Below are 16,747 nucleotides of genomic sequence, written 5' to 3'. Positions count from 1 at the left end.
GCCGCACCGCGTCGGCTGCGTCCCGACGCGCGGACCCATCCGCACGTCTTTCATTAAAAAAATCTCCTTCAACAGTGGAATATCCGGATAAAATGCTGAAACCGACTTCTTCTGAAACTTCTCTGTTCTCTCACAACGTCCTGGATCAATAGAGCCTGAAATGTGGAGGTTTTCAGCTTGAACAGGCTGACGACGGCGGCTGAGAGCGCTGAGCGACGTCTCGCACCGTGGGAAGTCCTTAAAGTGACAGAATCACCTCAAAATCTCACATCAGCCGTTAAAATTTTCACTGAAAACCAGCTTAATTTTTCGAACCGTGTCCACTTAGATGTGTCTCACAGGTTTAGAAAAAAGTTTGATCAAACGACGCGCCAGTCTCTCAGCAACTTCTCAGACAAAGGAATTCCGACGAGGGGCTGGACGACTCCTCCCACAAGGAGTGCTCACAGGCGAATGACGTCACCGACAGGCGTGGAAAAACTCACGCATGCGCACGAGGGTTCAAGCATGTCTGATGTAAAAACATATGAATTAAATCCATATAGTTTTTGAAAAAAATAAAAAGGACCGTTGCTTTATTGACAGACCTCGTATATATATATATATATATATATATATATATATATATATATATATATATATATATATATATATATATATATATATATATATATATATATATAATGCGTGGAATTCAACAAATGCAAATACAATAACAACGTCTATAAACCCAGAGAATATATTCATGAGAGTTTTAGGCACTAGAGTTTAATGCTGTTGTCCATGGAGCCTGAACAGAGTGTCTGAAATGCATTTGTCCTGTCGTGAACGTACTGAGATTACCCTATCCTACCCATAATGCACTGCTGGGCACAGCATGTGCTCACTAAAACCTTAAAAATTAGCGCATTACTTTAAAACTAAAACATATATCTGATATTTTCACTTTAGAAAACTTCAGACATGACAGTAATTTTAAATAACTTGTCCGAAATTAGTTTGGTTAAACTTTGAACCATAAGTTAAAAATGTATGCCTCTGGATGATTTGGGTGATATTTCCAGCATATCAGAATGGTGTTATTGGAATTTTTTTTTTTGTGTCCAGTTCTCCTTTGCCTGCAGAGGATAGAGTAGTTTCTCCTAGAAGCAGCTCTCTTCTGTTTGCAGAGAGTAGAACTACACATCTGTTATGAAACTTTTAACAGGTAGGTGCTCAACTGATTTTAAAAATGTTTGTCCCTATTCAGCTTTGTTTACTACGTTATCGGTCTAAAAGTTATCGGAAGATAATTAGTCTGTTAATGGTTTTTAAAGTTATCTAAAAAGATAATCCAATAATGAAAACATTATCTTCGATAATTATCTGTTATCGGATTATCGGAACTGTGCCCACCACTGGTTGGCCCGTTTGAATAGCCCCCTAACTGCTCCAATTGCATTTTTGCATTTTTCTGAACTTGAAAATTCTTCTCTGTTATAAAGTTAATCAATATGAGGACAAAGCTTCAGCTTTTTAGCTCATACCTTTTTTGTTAAGGATCCAAAAAAGAACATTTTATTCATTTAAAAAATTATAATAATATCAGCTTATTTATCGGCTATCGGCAAATCATCCGATTTATCGATTGTCTGCATTTTTTTCATCCAAATATCATTATCGGCCTCAAAAAAAAAAAATCAATAGCGGTCGGGCTCTAGAATATAGTGAAGGTTCTGGAGTGGCCATCTCAGTCTCCTAACCTCAATATCATTGAGCCACTCTGGGGAGATCTCAAACATGCAGTTCATGCAAGACAGCCCAGGAATTTACAAGAACTGGAGGCTTTTTGCCAAGTAGAAGGGGCAGCTTTACCATCAGAGGAAATAAAGACCCTCATCCACAACTACCACAAAAGACACCAAGCTGTCACTGATGTTAAAGGGGCAAAACACGGTATTAAGTACTGGGGTATGTATACTTTTGACCAGTGTACACTTTTGACCAGGGTCATTTAGGTAGTTTCTGTTGTCATTATTATTTAAAAAGAGTAAACACAGTTGTTTGACAATAAATGGCTTCACACAACCACTAACCATGAGTGAAAAAAAGTTTGTGTGTCATCATTCATATTCTCTGAAAAATGCTCCCCCCCCCCAAAAAAAAAAAAAAAAAAAAAAAAAATCAAAGATTCTTCCAGGGCATGTAAACTTATGAACACACCTGTATATATAGATAAAGAAAATAAACAATAGATAGAATGACAGAATTACCTTTATGAAGTTGTTCAGGTGGCCAAGTTTTCGCATGTTACTGACTCCGTGCGGTTTGGCCACATTTTGTAGGATTTCACGGAAGTTTTCTGTTGGTTCTGCAGAAATAAAATGGAGAAAACACAATGTAACCAAGTCAAGCATTAACCAATATTGTCATAATGTCAGTCAATGAACCATATTTGACTTGTTGCAGGAAGGAAGTTGGCTCAAGCTTAATTACTGTGTACATGTAAAACATGGTCTAGACAGCAAGAGGAAGCAAGAGTGTGAATTTGGTTTGCAGTTCCTCAACTATGAGTACTATTTACTATGTAAAATGATAAGTATAATGTCTTGACAAGAATCAGTGACTTAACATCACGATTCACGGAACCAGTGTGTGGCGTTCCCATAGAGAATACTTCAGACTCAATAACATATCAGTGAGGATGAACACAATTTAATTTAATATGCAATATGCACTGGCTTATACCTAAAGGGGCATTTTATGCACAATCTGCTGAAGACTTGAAAAGAATACTTTTCAGATATACTCAGTGTAGCATTGAATTATTGATTTATTTACTTATTTTTAAATGCATGTGCTGTAGCCTACAACTTCCCAGAGGTTTCTATTTTATCAATCAATCAAGTTTTATTTCTATAGCACTTTACAACGGTTTTCACTGAACCAAAGCGCTTTCCAACAGCACCAGCTAGAGATAAAATAAAAAGAAAAGTACGAAAAACACAATAAGAGCATCCAAAATAGAATAAAAATAGACAAAAAAGTGTCAAAGCAATTATGTGCAAAAAGCTGCCCTGAACAAGTATGTTTTTAACTTAGCTTTAAACAGAGGCAAGCTATTAATGGACCTCAGTTCAGGAGGTAATGCATTCCACAACTTAGGACCTGCTACTGCAAAAGAACGGTCACCCCATTCTTTGGACCTGGACCTGGGAACCTCAAGAAAGTTTTGGTCAGCAGACCAAAATTATTTTATGACTGTAACTGAATTGGACTGGCAAACTGGAATACTACTATGAAGAGAAGAATGTACCCTGACCTGAAATGAAACCACTAAGTTGAATCAGCAACCTAAATATTTTTCTGAACAAACCCATGATCAAACATTGGAAAATGTATAATTTTTCTGGTCTCTGAATCATGCCTTTGGCTAAAAAGCATCATCTGCACCCACCCTGCTATCTACCTCTACTGACTAAATTAAGAAAATACAATTCTTAAAACTACAGCATGGTAGTCACCTTCAACGGTCTATTAACCCAAGGCAGTCTACAAATTTCAGCAGCAAAAACATATCCTACATTTGACACAGTGATAGCTAAGTGGACTCCTACGAAGATGTGCAGCATACAGTCCATTCGTTCAAAAGCAATTTGATACACTTTTAGATATTTTTCAAATATATGTAGTAGAAGCATAAAAAGGTCGTAGCCACCTTTCTGCTACAACCAGGTATGGGTGGATCCTTGGCCTTCTCAACAGTGATGCACCTATGTGCTAGATCATGCACAGAGAAACATGCCACATGACCAAAATGTCAAAGCTGATGCTCCCTCTCAAAGAAAGTGATACTCCACAGCTTAGCATCCCCAAGTAACCACTCGTTTCATACAAAATCATTCCAGCGGTGCTTAAGGACCCTCCAAAGAGCCCTGTTACCAAAGACATCTAGTGTCACTGGTCAGCATCCAAGTCCTACAACCATACAGTAAGACTAAGAGGACTCCATAAGCTTTTCTGAAGCATCTCTCAATCTCAGCAACTGAGAACCCAGAGACATGAAGTGCACTGCCAAGAAAGGGTTCAGTTAAATGAATAAATAAGCTTCATGCACTGCATTAAGTGTGTGCCACAGTGGCTGATATGTACCACCATTAACATGCAGACTTTGGACATTTGGCTAAGAATGATAAATCTCAGTGTGGAGATAAGTCCAAAAAAACAAAACAAAACAAAAAAAAAAAACTGCTGATCCTTTTCTCATGGATGTACAGTGCATCCAGAAAGTATTCACAGGGCTTCACTTTTACCACACCCCATAATGACAAGAATTTTTTTGCATATATATATATATATATACATACATACATACATACGAGGTCTGTTAGAAAAGTATCCGACCTTTTTGCGCCATGCGGCTCCACCGCGACGCGCGGAATTCCTCCGCACGTCTGTCTCAATGTGCTGAAAAAGTGCTGATGTCCACGTCTTCCGCAATTCTTGTGCTAGTCAGAGGACGTCCCGGATAAAACACAGCATCCAGTTTGGAAATGAACAGCACATTCCACTGTTACAGGAGTTTTTGTCATGGAAAGAGGAGCGGAGGAATTCCGCATGTCGCAGCGTTGCCGCATGGCGCAAGGCAACGCCGTGATGAAGCCCTCAAAGGACATGTTCTGGCATGTCCAGGCTCATCCACAATTTCTCGGTTAGTCACACGACTGAAAACCCACCGACAGCCGTCTGAAAGCCATCTCAAAGCCGTCCTGTGAGACCAACACGGAGGTGGTTTTGTACAGCGCCATGAGCGACACGGTGGCACATCCGTCCGCTTTTCTTTCCATGAAAAAAACTCCTGTAACAGTGGAATGTGCCGAAAAAGTACTGATGTCCACGTCTCCTGCCATTTTTGTGTAAGTCAGACGACGTCCCGGATCAACAAAGCCTTCACGTTGGAAATGATCTGGTTGTTTCAGCAGGGTTTGAGCCTGTCGATCGGTGCTCGGAGCGCAGTGCGCTCTCAGCAGCTGTGGGTGGTCTTTAAACCGGCTGGAGCACTCCTTAATCTGTGTAATCCCCATAAAATCATCCCTCAAAGCGATTTGAATTTTCCAAATGGTTACCACCTGGAGGTCTCTCACAGTTTCTGGAAAAAATTGATACAGCAAAGCTCCAAATCATTCAGACATTTATTCGCAATAAAAATCCGACGAGAGGGGTGGACCACTGCTCACACAAAGCCTGCTCACAGGCGAATGACGCAACCGACAGGCGTGAAAAAACTCACGCATGCGCACGAAGATTCAAGCTTGGCTGATGCAATCACACGTGATTCAAATCCATATGGTTTTTGAAAAAAATAAAAAGGTCGGATACTTTTCTAACAGACCTAGTATATATATATATATATATATATAAACTAAGAAATCACATGTGGAATTCACACCCTTTGTTGATGCACCTTTGGCAGCAATTACAGCCTCAAGTCTTCTTGAATATGATGCCATAAGCTTGGCACACTTATCTTTGGGCAGTTTTGCACATTCCTCTTTGCAGCCCTCATGCTCCATCAGGTTGGATGGGGAGCATTGGTGCACAGCCATTTTCAGATCTCTCAGAGATGTTCAATCGGATTCAGGTCTGGAGTCTGGCTGGGCCACTCAAGGACATTCACAGAGTTGCCCTGAAGCCACTCCTTTAATATCCTGGCTATGTGCTCAGGGTCACTGTCCTACTGATAGAGCTACCATCAACCCAGTCTGAGGTCAAGAGCATTCTGAAGCAGGTTTTCAAACAGGATGTCTCTGTACATTGCTGCATTCATCTTTCCCTCAATCCTGACTAGTCTCCCAGTTCCTGCTGCTGAAAAAGTTAAAATTAGGTCACAGTCAAAACATTGCTGCTGCCATAACTCATATGCATAGTAGATGGAAATACTCCCCAAATTTATTCCTGGAAGGTACCTGGCCTGTATGCTTCACATCTACCTGTTGTAAACATTCCTGATTATTTAACTCTGGTGTTTCCCAGCTCTTGAATGACAAAGCAAACCTGTCAAAGTTAATTAGCTTTTGGTGGAGCAGGGAGAGTGAAAAACCATGCTGGGTAGGTGCCCTCCAGGAGCGGATTTAGGCAGCCCTGCTTTAACAATATGTACTTTGTCTTCAATCCACTGTTCAACATGTTTAAAAGGAAGAAAAAAAAAAACCCCATTCATCAAATTGCTGAGTCTCTAATGAACCATATTTATCCCAGCAAGATGACATTTACTGTAGAAAGCTACATGTTTAGGAAAGTTCAAAAAACAAGCAAACAAAGGCTCCAAACCTGAGCATGTTATTTCAATAAAATTAATTTAAATGGGGCCTTTCCTTTCCACTTTTCTCAATAGTATTACCATTTGAAACATATTAAATAGTTCATTTTGGAATCACATAAGAGCTGCATGTGCAGTTCTACAAAATGTTCATCTTGATGTTGTTAATACCATGTTAATTGTGGAAAACCCAATAAATAGTTGTTTTATAGTAGCTTTTGGAAATGGTGGAATAAATATTTTATGACTTCTAAAGAGATTATGAATGGTCAACCAATGAACAGTTGTCTCTCAGCTCCCTGTGATACAGGGAAACCCGTGAAACTTTTAAGATTGTATGTAGCACAGCAATATGTCAAATCTGGCAAAATACCACATTATAACATGTAAAATTTGAGGATTTTCTCATGAGTTTTATTCTTTTTATTCATTGTAAAGAGAACATACAAGGATAGCAGTAAAGTATACAGAGATCACCTTGTTCTGCTGGAAACAAAATTGGGCACGGTCTTACAATTTATCAGGGATGTTTAATTAACTGAGTAAATTATTCCTAGTGTAAACAAAGTGCACTGCAGTGGTGCTGCAGATTTAACCAGTCTGTGCAGACGTCTTTACCACAAAGAAGAAACACCACCCTTACAGTCTAAATACCACGCAGTCAGCAGCCTTGAGATTTCATTCTCATCCAAACAGCAATAACCAAAGCAGAACTGAAGTGTGTCTGAATAAAAGAAGAGCCTGTGATGCTCAGTCATTCATCAAAACAACAGAGCGTCGTCATGGCTGGTTAGCAGAGGCAGCTAGCTAACTCAGCTAGTGAGGTATCCCGCTAGTGCCTGTTATTATCCAGTTATGAAGCCAACCACTAAGGCGAAATCAGAGAATGACAACAGCAACCACACAACAAGTGAACACACTAACGGGGCTTTCACTCGAGTGTTTTCAGAAAAGCATTTTTGACCAATAATCGCTGTCAGTTTGAAGAAGCGTCTTTCTCACCTCTGGTCAAATCCAGCGGTACGTTCTCTTCCCCGCTGTCATTCCGACCTGCGAAAAACACACGGCCAGCAAACACGCCGGAATTAATAAATCTCTCAAAAAGCGAGTATTTGCAATGAGCCGACAACACACATTAGGCCGAAGCGACTTTTTCATGCTTACCTCGCATCCGAAGACTCCGGATCGGACGGCCGCGGAAGCTGGCCGCCATGTTTCCAGGAACATACACAACACCGGAAACTTCGCTGATTCTCGCGAGAGAACTGAAAGAACAGGGGACATTTGGGGACATCAAGACTATGCATTCAGCACAGATAGAACAGATTAGATACACACACACACCGCGCCGTCGCCTCCAATAACTATATATATCACATTTTATAACAAAAATCTGCCTTATACTCATAAACCAGCCCTCATGAGATACAATAAGAAATAGGGCTGATAAATCATACACTTTTCCTATCAATTTTACTGAATGGAACAAAATGGAACCAAATTGAAATCTAAATGCAACGCAACAAAAATGGGACAAATAATCCATGTCACGTGCCATACAAAGCAGCAATCAAATGTCAAGGATCCACTCTGTCGTTTATATATATATATATATATATATATATATATATATATATATATATATATATATATATATATATATATATATATATATATATATATATATATATGTGTGTGTGTGTGTGTGTGTGTGTGTGTGTGTGTGTGTGTGTGTGTGTGTGTGTGTCTAAAATTCTGGACTGTTTAAAAATATCCAATAATTTTTTCAGGTATTGCAATTGGTTAAAAGATGAGCAAATTGACACTGTCCAGCTTGAAGGATACGATTTTTTTTTTTTTTTTTTTTTTTTGCCACAAATACGAGGTTTGTCCATAAAGTATAGGTCCTTTTTATTTTTTTCAAAAACTATATGGATTTCATTCATATGTTTTTACGTCAGACATGCTTGAACCCTCGTGCGCATGCGTGAGTTTTTCTACGCCTGTCGGCGACGTCATTCACCTGTGAGCACTCCTTGTGGGAGGAGTCGTCCAGCCCCTCGTCGGAATTCCTTTGTCTGAGAAGTTGCTGAGAGACTGGCGCTTTGTTTGATCAAAATTTTTTCTAAACCTGTGAGACACATCGAAGTGGACACGGTTCGAAAAATTAAGCTGGTTTTCAGTGAAAATTTTAACGGCTGATGAGAGATTTTGAGGTGATACTGTCGCTTTAAGGACTTCCCACAGTGCGAGACGTCGCGCAGCGCTCTCAGGCGCCATCATCAGCCTGTTTCAAGCTGAAAACCTCCACATTTCAGGCTCTATTGATCCAGGACGTCATGAGAGAACAGAGACGTTTCAGAAGAAGTCGGTTTCAGCATTTTATCACTGTTAAAGGAGATTTTTTTAATGAAAGACGTGCGGACGGGTCCGCGCGTCGGGACGCAGCCGGCGCGGTGCGGCGGCACAGGAAAAACACCTCCGTGTTGATAACCATTTGTAAAATCCAGGCGGCTTTTGATGGCTTTCAGTGGAGTGAGTATATGAGAAATTGTTTAACAGCTGGACATCAATCAATCAATCAATTTTTTTTATATAGCGCCAAATCACAACAAACAGTTGCCCCAAGGCGCTTTATATTGTAAGGCAAGGCCATACAATAATTATGTAAAACCCCAACGGTCAAAACGACCCCCTGTGAGCAAGCACTTGGCTACAGTGGGAAGGAAAAACTCCCTTTTAACAGGAAGAAACCTCCAGCAGAACCAGGCTCAGGGAGGGGCAGTCTTCTGCTGGGACTGGTTGGGGCTGAGGGAGAGAACCAGGAAAAAGACATGCTGTGGAGGGGAGCAGAGATCGATCACTAATGATTAAATGCAGAGTGGTGCATACAGAGCAAAAAGAGAAAGAAACAGTGCATCATGGGAACCCCCCAGCAGTCTACGTCTATAGCAGCATAACTAAGGGATGGTTCAGGGTCACCTGATCCAGCCCTAACTATAAGCTTTAGCAAAAAGGAAAGTTTTAAGCCTAATCTTAAAAGTAGAGAGGGTGTCTGTCTCCCTGATCTGAATTGGGAGCTGGTTCCACAGGAGAGGAGCCTGAAAGCTGAAGGCTCTGCCTCCCATTCTACTCTTACAAACCCTAGGAACTACAAGTAAGCCTGCAGTCTGAGAGCGAAGCGCTCTATTGGGGTGATATGGTACTACGAGGTCCCTAAGATAAGATGGGACCTGATTATTCAAAACCTTATAAGTAAGAAGAAGAATTTTAAATTCTATTCTAGAATTAACAGGAAGCCAATGAAGAGAGGCCAATATAGGTGAGATATGCTCTCTCCTTCTAGTCCCCGTCAGTACTCTAGCTGCAGCATTTTGAATTAACTGAAGGCTTTTTAGGGAACTTTTAGGACAACCTGATAATAATGAATTACAATAGTCCAGCCTAGAGGAAATAAATGCATGAATTAGTTTTTCAGCATCACTCTGAGACAAGACCTTTCTGATTTTAGAGATATTGCGTAAATGCAAAAAAGCAGTCCTACATATTTGTTTAATATGCGCTTTGAATGACATATCCTGATCAAAAATGACTCCAAGATTTCTCACAGTATTACTAGAGGTCAGGGTAATGCCATCCAGAGTAAGGATCTGGTTAGACACCATGTTTCTAAGATTTGTGGGGCCAAGTACAATAACTTCAGTTTTATCTGAGTTTAAAAGCAGGAAATTAGAGGTCATCCATGTCTTTATGTCTGTAAGACAATCCTGCAGTTTAGCTAATTGGTGTGTGTCCTCTGGCTTCATGGATAGATAAAGCTGGGTATCATCTGCGTAACAATGAAAATTTAAGCAATACCGTCTAATAATACTGCCTAAGGGAAGCATATATAAAGTGAATAAAATTGGTCCTAGCACAGAACCTTGTGGAACTCCATAATTAACTTTAGTCTGTGAAGAAGATTCCCCATTTACATGAACAAATTGTAATCTATTAGACAAATATGATTCAAACCAACGCAGCGCAGTGCCTTTAATACCTATGGCATGCTCTAATCTCTGTAATAAAATTTTATGGTCAACAGTATCAAAAGCAGCACTGAGGTCTAACAGAACAAGCACAGAGATGAGTCCACTGTCCAAGGCCATAAGAAGATCATTTGTAACCTTCACTAATGCTGTTTCTGTACTATGATGAATTCTAAAACCTGACTGAAACTCTTCAAATAGACCATTCCTCTGCAGATGATCAGTTAGCTGTTTTACAACTACCCTTTCAAGAATTTTTGAGAGAAAAGGAAGGTTGGAGATTGGCCTATAATTAGCTAAGATAGCTGGGTCAAGTGATGGCTTTTTAAGTAATGGTTTAATTACTGCCACCTTAAAAGCCTGTGGTACATAGCCAACTAACAAAGATAGATTGATCATATTTAAGATCGAAGCATTAAATAATGGTAGGGCTTCCTTGAGCAGCCTGGTAGGAATGGGGTCTAATAAACATGTTGATGGTTTGGATGAAGTAACTAATGAAAATAACTCAGACAGAACAATCGGAGAGAAAGAGTCTAACCAAATACCGGCATCACTGAAAGCAGCCAAAGATAACGATACGTCTTTGGGATGGTTATGAGTAATTTTTTCTCTAATAGTTAAAATTTTGTTAGCAAAGAAAGTCATGAAGTCATTACTAGTTAAAGTTAATGGAATACTCAGCTCAATAGAGCTCTGACTCTTTGTCAGCCTGGCTACAGTGCTGAAAAGAAACCTGGGGTTGTTCTTATTTTCTTCAATTAGTGATGAGTAGAAAGATGTCCTAGCTTTACGGAGGGCTTTTTTATAGAGCAACAGACTCTTTTTCCAGGCTAAGTGAAGATCTTCTAAATTAGTGAGACGCCATTTCCTCTCCAACTTACGGGTTATCTGCTTTAAGCTACGAGTTTGTGAGTTATACCACGGAGTCAGACACTTCTGATTTAAAGCTCTCTTTTTCAGAGGAGCTACAGCATCCAAAGTTGTCTTCAATGAGGATGTAAAACTATTGACGAGATACTCTATCTCCCTTACAGAGTTTAGGTAGCTACTCTGCACTGTGTTGTTATATGGCATTAGAGAACATAAAGAAGGAATCATATCCTTAAACCTAGTTACAGCGCTTTCTGAAAGACTTCTAGTGTAATGAAACTTATTCCCTACTGCTGGGTAGTCCATCAGAGTAAATGTAAATGTTATTAAGAAATGATCAGACAGAAGGGAGTTTTCAGGGAATACTGTTAAGTCTTCTATTTCCATACCATAAGTCAGAACAAGATCTAAGATATGATTAAAGTGGTGGGTGGACTCATTTACTTTTTGAGCAAAGCCAATAGAGTCTAATAATAGATTAAATGCAGTGTTGAGGCTGTCATTCTCAGCATCTGTGTGGATGTTAAAATCGCCCACTATAATTATCTTATCTGAGCTAAGCACTAAGTCAGACAAAAGGTCTGAAAATTCACAGAGAAACTCACAGTAACGACCAGGTGGACGATAGATAATAACAAATAAAAACTGGTTTTTGGGACTTCCAATTTGGATGGACAAGACTAAGAGACAAGCTTTCAAATGAATTAAAGCTCTGTCTGGATATGTTCCAACTTGTCCTTAAGGCTTTCAACAGAGGTGTTTTTCCTGTGGCGGAGCGTTGCGGCGGCTGCGAGCCGACGCTGCAATCCCTCCACACGTCTTTCATTAAAAAAATCTCCTTTAACAGTGGAATATCCGGATAAAATGCTGAAACCGACTTCTTCTGAAACTTGCGCACGAGGGTTCAAGCATGTCTGACGTTAAAACATATGAATGAAATCCATATAGTTTTTGAAAAAAATTAAAAGGACCTATACTTTATGGACAGACCTTGTATGATGAAAAAACGTGGCAGCGGTGTGGCGCTTTATGTTAGTCCAAATCATCAAAGTGAAAATATACAAAATATGTCATTTTCTTTGGAAAATGTCATGGAATGTGTCACAGCGGAAATTAAAAAACATACTTATAAACTGTGTTTATAGAGCTCCTGGATCAAATATTAATATTTTTCATGAATTGATTGAAATCTATAACACAATAAATAATAATAATCTTTTATTTGTTTGTGGATATTTTAATATAGATTTTCTCAATCCTCATAATCAATTACAAGTAACAGAATTTATAACTTCTGTGTTTTGCATGGGATTATATCCAGTGATTACACATCCAACTAGGATAGCTACGAATACATCAAGGTTCAAAGGTTCAAGGTTCAAAGTTTTTATTGTCATTTTCACTGTGCATTTATATAAACAAGAGAACCAAATTTCATTTCTCAATATGTGACTGCAGTGCAATAGAAACCTCAATAAAATGGTTTACATCATAAAATAAATAAATAAATAAAACACATCATAATAAACTAATATAGTCATACAAACAAATAAACTACAGTTCAGTCTCTCAAGGTACTAAGCCAGATGACTAGCTGTCAGGGGTGAGTGTGGTTGTGGAGATGGGCGACACTCCATTAATAAGTCTTACAGCCTGGGGAAAGAAGCTATTCAGTATCCTGTCAGTTTTGCAGCTGATGCTGCTGTATCTCCTCCCTGATGGCAGAAGGGAGGAGATACATCGACACTTATCGACAATATATTAACAAATATTACTGTAGAGAATTTAATGAGTGGACTACTCATTAGTAATACCAGTGACCATTTACTGGTTTTTGTTGCTTTCCAATCATTAGTTGATAAAAATTATCAAAATTAAACTGCAAATTTCATAAGGAAAATAACCGATATTACTACTGAAAATCTCAGAATGGATGGATGGATGAGATTTATTGTCATTGTCATTACAAGTGCAATGACAAGGAGATTACGTTCACACTCAAATTGCCACAGACAAGATACAGCAATTAATCCACAATTATTACTTGTTTACCGTAACAATGGCACACATCAGAATTAAGACAACATATATGCATTCGAAACAGTCCGTTTTCCGAATTGAGGCGAAGTGAGTGCGTGGTAGCCACAGGAACATGAGTCACGCTGCCTGCAGCTTGGGGGGAACGGGGACCTGCTGCAGCTAAAACTGCGCAGCCCCCGGAGGGGAAAAGGGGTGGCGTGAGCAGTGGCTGGATGGGGTGTGTGATGGGGGCGGGGGGGAGCATGCTTTCGGTCTTTATCCATGTGTGAGTCAGTTTCTGTCCTTGTATACTGGAGTTAGAGAAGATAAGGAGGCAGCCGAATGTTCATCAAGGCCATAGAGATTCTTCTGGAGGAAAACAACAGGGCATTTTGTCCTTCAGAGGCTGATAAGCCTGCCGTGTTTGTGGTTGAGCAGTGAAAAACACTTTTATAGTCTCACATGAACAATCCAGATCCCAATTATGAATATTCCCAGGTCTCTGAAGTCTTCCACTGCAAGGTCCGCATTTGCTCCGAGATGTTATCCAATTTGCTTCTGAGTTCAAGAGTTAACGCAGTCTGAGAATGTATTGCCTTGCCCAACTCATTAATTGTGACGGACAAGTGAGGGATCGTGGTTTTGGCGGCAGCCGTCTAGCCAATTTTCCAGTAGGTCAGGGCAGCACATAAGCCAATAAGTACCAGCCCTCCTACTATGAAACCAAATATAAATAAATCCTCGAAGTCCTCCACAGAGAATGGCGCAAAGCATGCGACTTGCCACATCTCCCAGGCGTCGAGAACATAGCCCACAGGGTAGGTTCCATCTGGGCACGCAGGGTCCCCCAGCTCTGATCTTCTTGTAGAAAAAAATGGTGTTAATAGCATTCAGAGACCAGCTGATCAATTCCATGGTTAATCCAATATAGTCTGAAGAATTCACAGTCTGGTGAAGTAGGGACTTTGAAGGTTGGAGCAGAGATAGAGGAGAGAGGAGGAGATGCGACCACCCTCACCGGAGTCCCAAGCAGTTATGGACTTAATGCATCAAAACTGGTGTGATATTTATATTGAGGATATTGACAAATCATGCAAATTACAACCCCAATTCCAATGAAGTTAGGATGTTGTGCAATACGCAAATAAAAAGAGAATACAATGATTTGCAAATCCTCTTCAACGTATATTCAATTGAATACACAACAAAGACAAGATATTTAATGTTCAAACTGATAAACTTTATTGTTTTTGTCAAGGGCGCAATTTAGGACTAGAAATTGGGGGGACAAAGCGCGAGGCCCGCAGGGCCGAAGCCCATAGGCTGGGGGTCTGGGGGCCGCTTTAGGTTTCTAGATAAGCTCAGATGTATTCTGAGCATCCAGAACAGTAATTTTAATGTTTTGAGAAGACCATAAAGTGGACACCATTTGACTTATGCGATTTGAAACTATGGATATAAGTACTTTATTCTGAGAATGGCCAGCATTGATTTTATTAACATCCTGGTGTAAATAAGGTATCACCACATGTGTAGAACTCAAAAAGAATGATGGGTTGAGTTTTCATTAAAAAACAACTGCAATGTGGTAAAATGTATTCATAAATATGAAAGAACTGTTGTGTGGGCCGCCCGAAGAGGAGGTACTGCTGGCTCACCACCAGAGGGCGCCCTGCCTGTTGTCGGGTTTCAGGCACTAGAGGGCGCAGTTGCCTGAGGGGATCGCCAGGTGCACCGGAGCTGTCAGCTGTCACTCATCACATCTCATCACACCACTCCATAAAAGCCTGGGAAAGACATCATAACTCTGCCAAGTTATCAGCTTACCCTACAGGTAAACAACTCAGCCGTTTTGTGCCGTACGCACACGTTTTTGCTTCTGAGCTTTTTGCAGTCGATAACCTTCTGTATACTTGCAGCTTGTAGCCGAGTTTGTGGAAGTTGGAGGAGTTGGCATCTCCACTCCTCACTTCTGACTTTCTAAGTAATACATAAGGCACTGCACGTACTCTGTCTTCCTGCTCTCTGGAAGTTGAGGTTTTTCCCCCCAGGAAGGAACTGTATTTTGCTGACTGTTTGCTGGGTGTATACACACCCACCTTAACCTGTGTCTGTTCCTGCCAGCAGTACCGGATCTGACAGCTGGAAGCGGTGGCCACCTGTGGACTCGGGACTTGGCGGCTCTGGCATATTGCAGGTCTCCATTGACGGTGGAACATCGTGGGTCCCGGCTCTTCTCTGGATAGGCGTCTCCTACCCTCGGGCCTGCCCACGCGTCATTTTGGTTTTCTTGATTGACAGACTAAAGCATTTTTGAACTGTTGTGCACATTTGCAGGAATAAATTGTGTTTATTGGAATCTATATTGGCCGTTCATTTACGCCCCCTGGTGTGGGTCCGTGCATTTCACTTTCCCCAACAGGATAACTCGGCCACGTCATGGATTCTGAGGGGCACATACCACCGAGTGAACAACCAATGGAGATGCAAGGTGCGCAGGCTCCAGCAGGAGGCGTATTGGATGAGTTGCAGCAGATTCTCGCCACCCTCACTGCTCGGTTGGATTTAGTGACCAAACAGAATATACTGCTCAGTCGTAGGATGGAGGCTCTCACCGCTCAGGTGGAAGCGAGCGCACAGGGCGCGGCTGCAGCCACTCCTCCTGTGGACCTGTCGCAACGCAGAGAAATTCCAGTGGTCGTTCAACGGACCCCGCCCCATCCCCTGAAGCATACATTAGCCCCCCGGAACCGTACGGGGGTTGTGTCGAGACGTGCGCGGAATGATGCATTGCTCGCTTATCTTTGCGCAACTCCCCGTGATGTACGCGTCAGACCACAGCCGGGTGGCTTATGTTGTAAATTTGCTTCGAGGTGAGGCACGCGCCTGGGCTACGGCGCTCTGGGAGCAAGATTCACGGCTCCTAACAACATATACTGGGTTTATTCGGGAGTTCAGACAGGTGTTCGATCATCCCAACAGAGGCGAGACCACTTCAAATGTGCTACTGTCAATCCGACAGGGGCGCAGGAGCGCAGCCGAGTATGCAGTCGACTTCTGCGTCACGGCAGCGAGGGCCAGCTGGAATACGGTAGTGCTCCGTGCCACATTTGTAAACGGGCTGTCTCCAGTCCTTAAGGAGCACCTGGTGGCCAAAGGTCAGCAGCGGGATTTAGATGGGCTGATAGACGTGGTGATATGGTTGGACAATCGGTTAGAAGAACATCGATGGGAGCGAGACGAAGGATGTGGCCGGGCGCGCGCCGTCCCTCTCCCTTATTCATCCTGCTGTAACCAGGTTTCTGTAAGGCAGAATAAATCAATATGTTGAACAATTATTATATAATTTACTAACAGGGACTTAATAGACCACATTTAACTGTTTTAGTCTGTGGTGCAGTTGAAGGTGCTATATTATTTTTTCTTTTTGAATTTTTATGCTTAAATAGATTTTTGCTGGTTATTGGTGGTCTGGGAGCAGACACCGTCTCTACAGGGATGGGGTAATGAGGGGATGGCAGGGGGAGAG

The 16,747-nt window shown here is 41.2% G+C and overlaps 1 protein-coding gene across 1 annotated transcript in view; it reads right to left on the bottom strand.

Moving 5' to 3' along the window:
* The window catches only part of LOC117510233 (rapamycin-insensitive companion of mTOR-like), a 179,871-nt gene extending 172,331 nt beyond the window's left edge, over positions 1–7,540 (bottom strand). Inside the window, exons 1-3 of the mRNA XM_034169867.1 lie at positions 7,463–7,540; positions 7,301–7,348; positions 2,253–2,350 (exon numbers count right to left, since the gene is read on the bottom strand). Of these exons, the coding sequence (XP_034025758.1) occupies positions 2,253–2,350; positions 7,301–7,348; positions 7,463–7,511 (195 nt within the window). The 5' untranslated portion in view covers positions 7,512–7,540. The remainder of the gene's footprint in view (positions 1–2,252; positions 2,351–7,300; positions 7,349–7,462) is intronic.
* Positions 7,541–16,747: the final 9,207 nt, after the last annotated feature.

Source organism: Thalassophryne amazonica, chromosome 5 (assembly GCF_902500255.1).
Source record: "Thalassophryne amazonica chromosome 5, fThaAma1.1, whole genome shotgun sequence".
In the NCBI taxonomy this organism is placed as follows: Eukaryota; Metazoa; Chordata; class Actinopteri; order Batrachoidiformes; family Batrachoididae; genus Thalassophryne; species Thalassophryne amazonica.
Note: the sequence above shows the minus strand (reverse complement) of the source record. Positions and strands in the feature narration are given on the sequence as shown.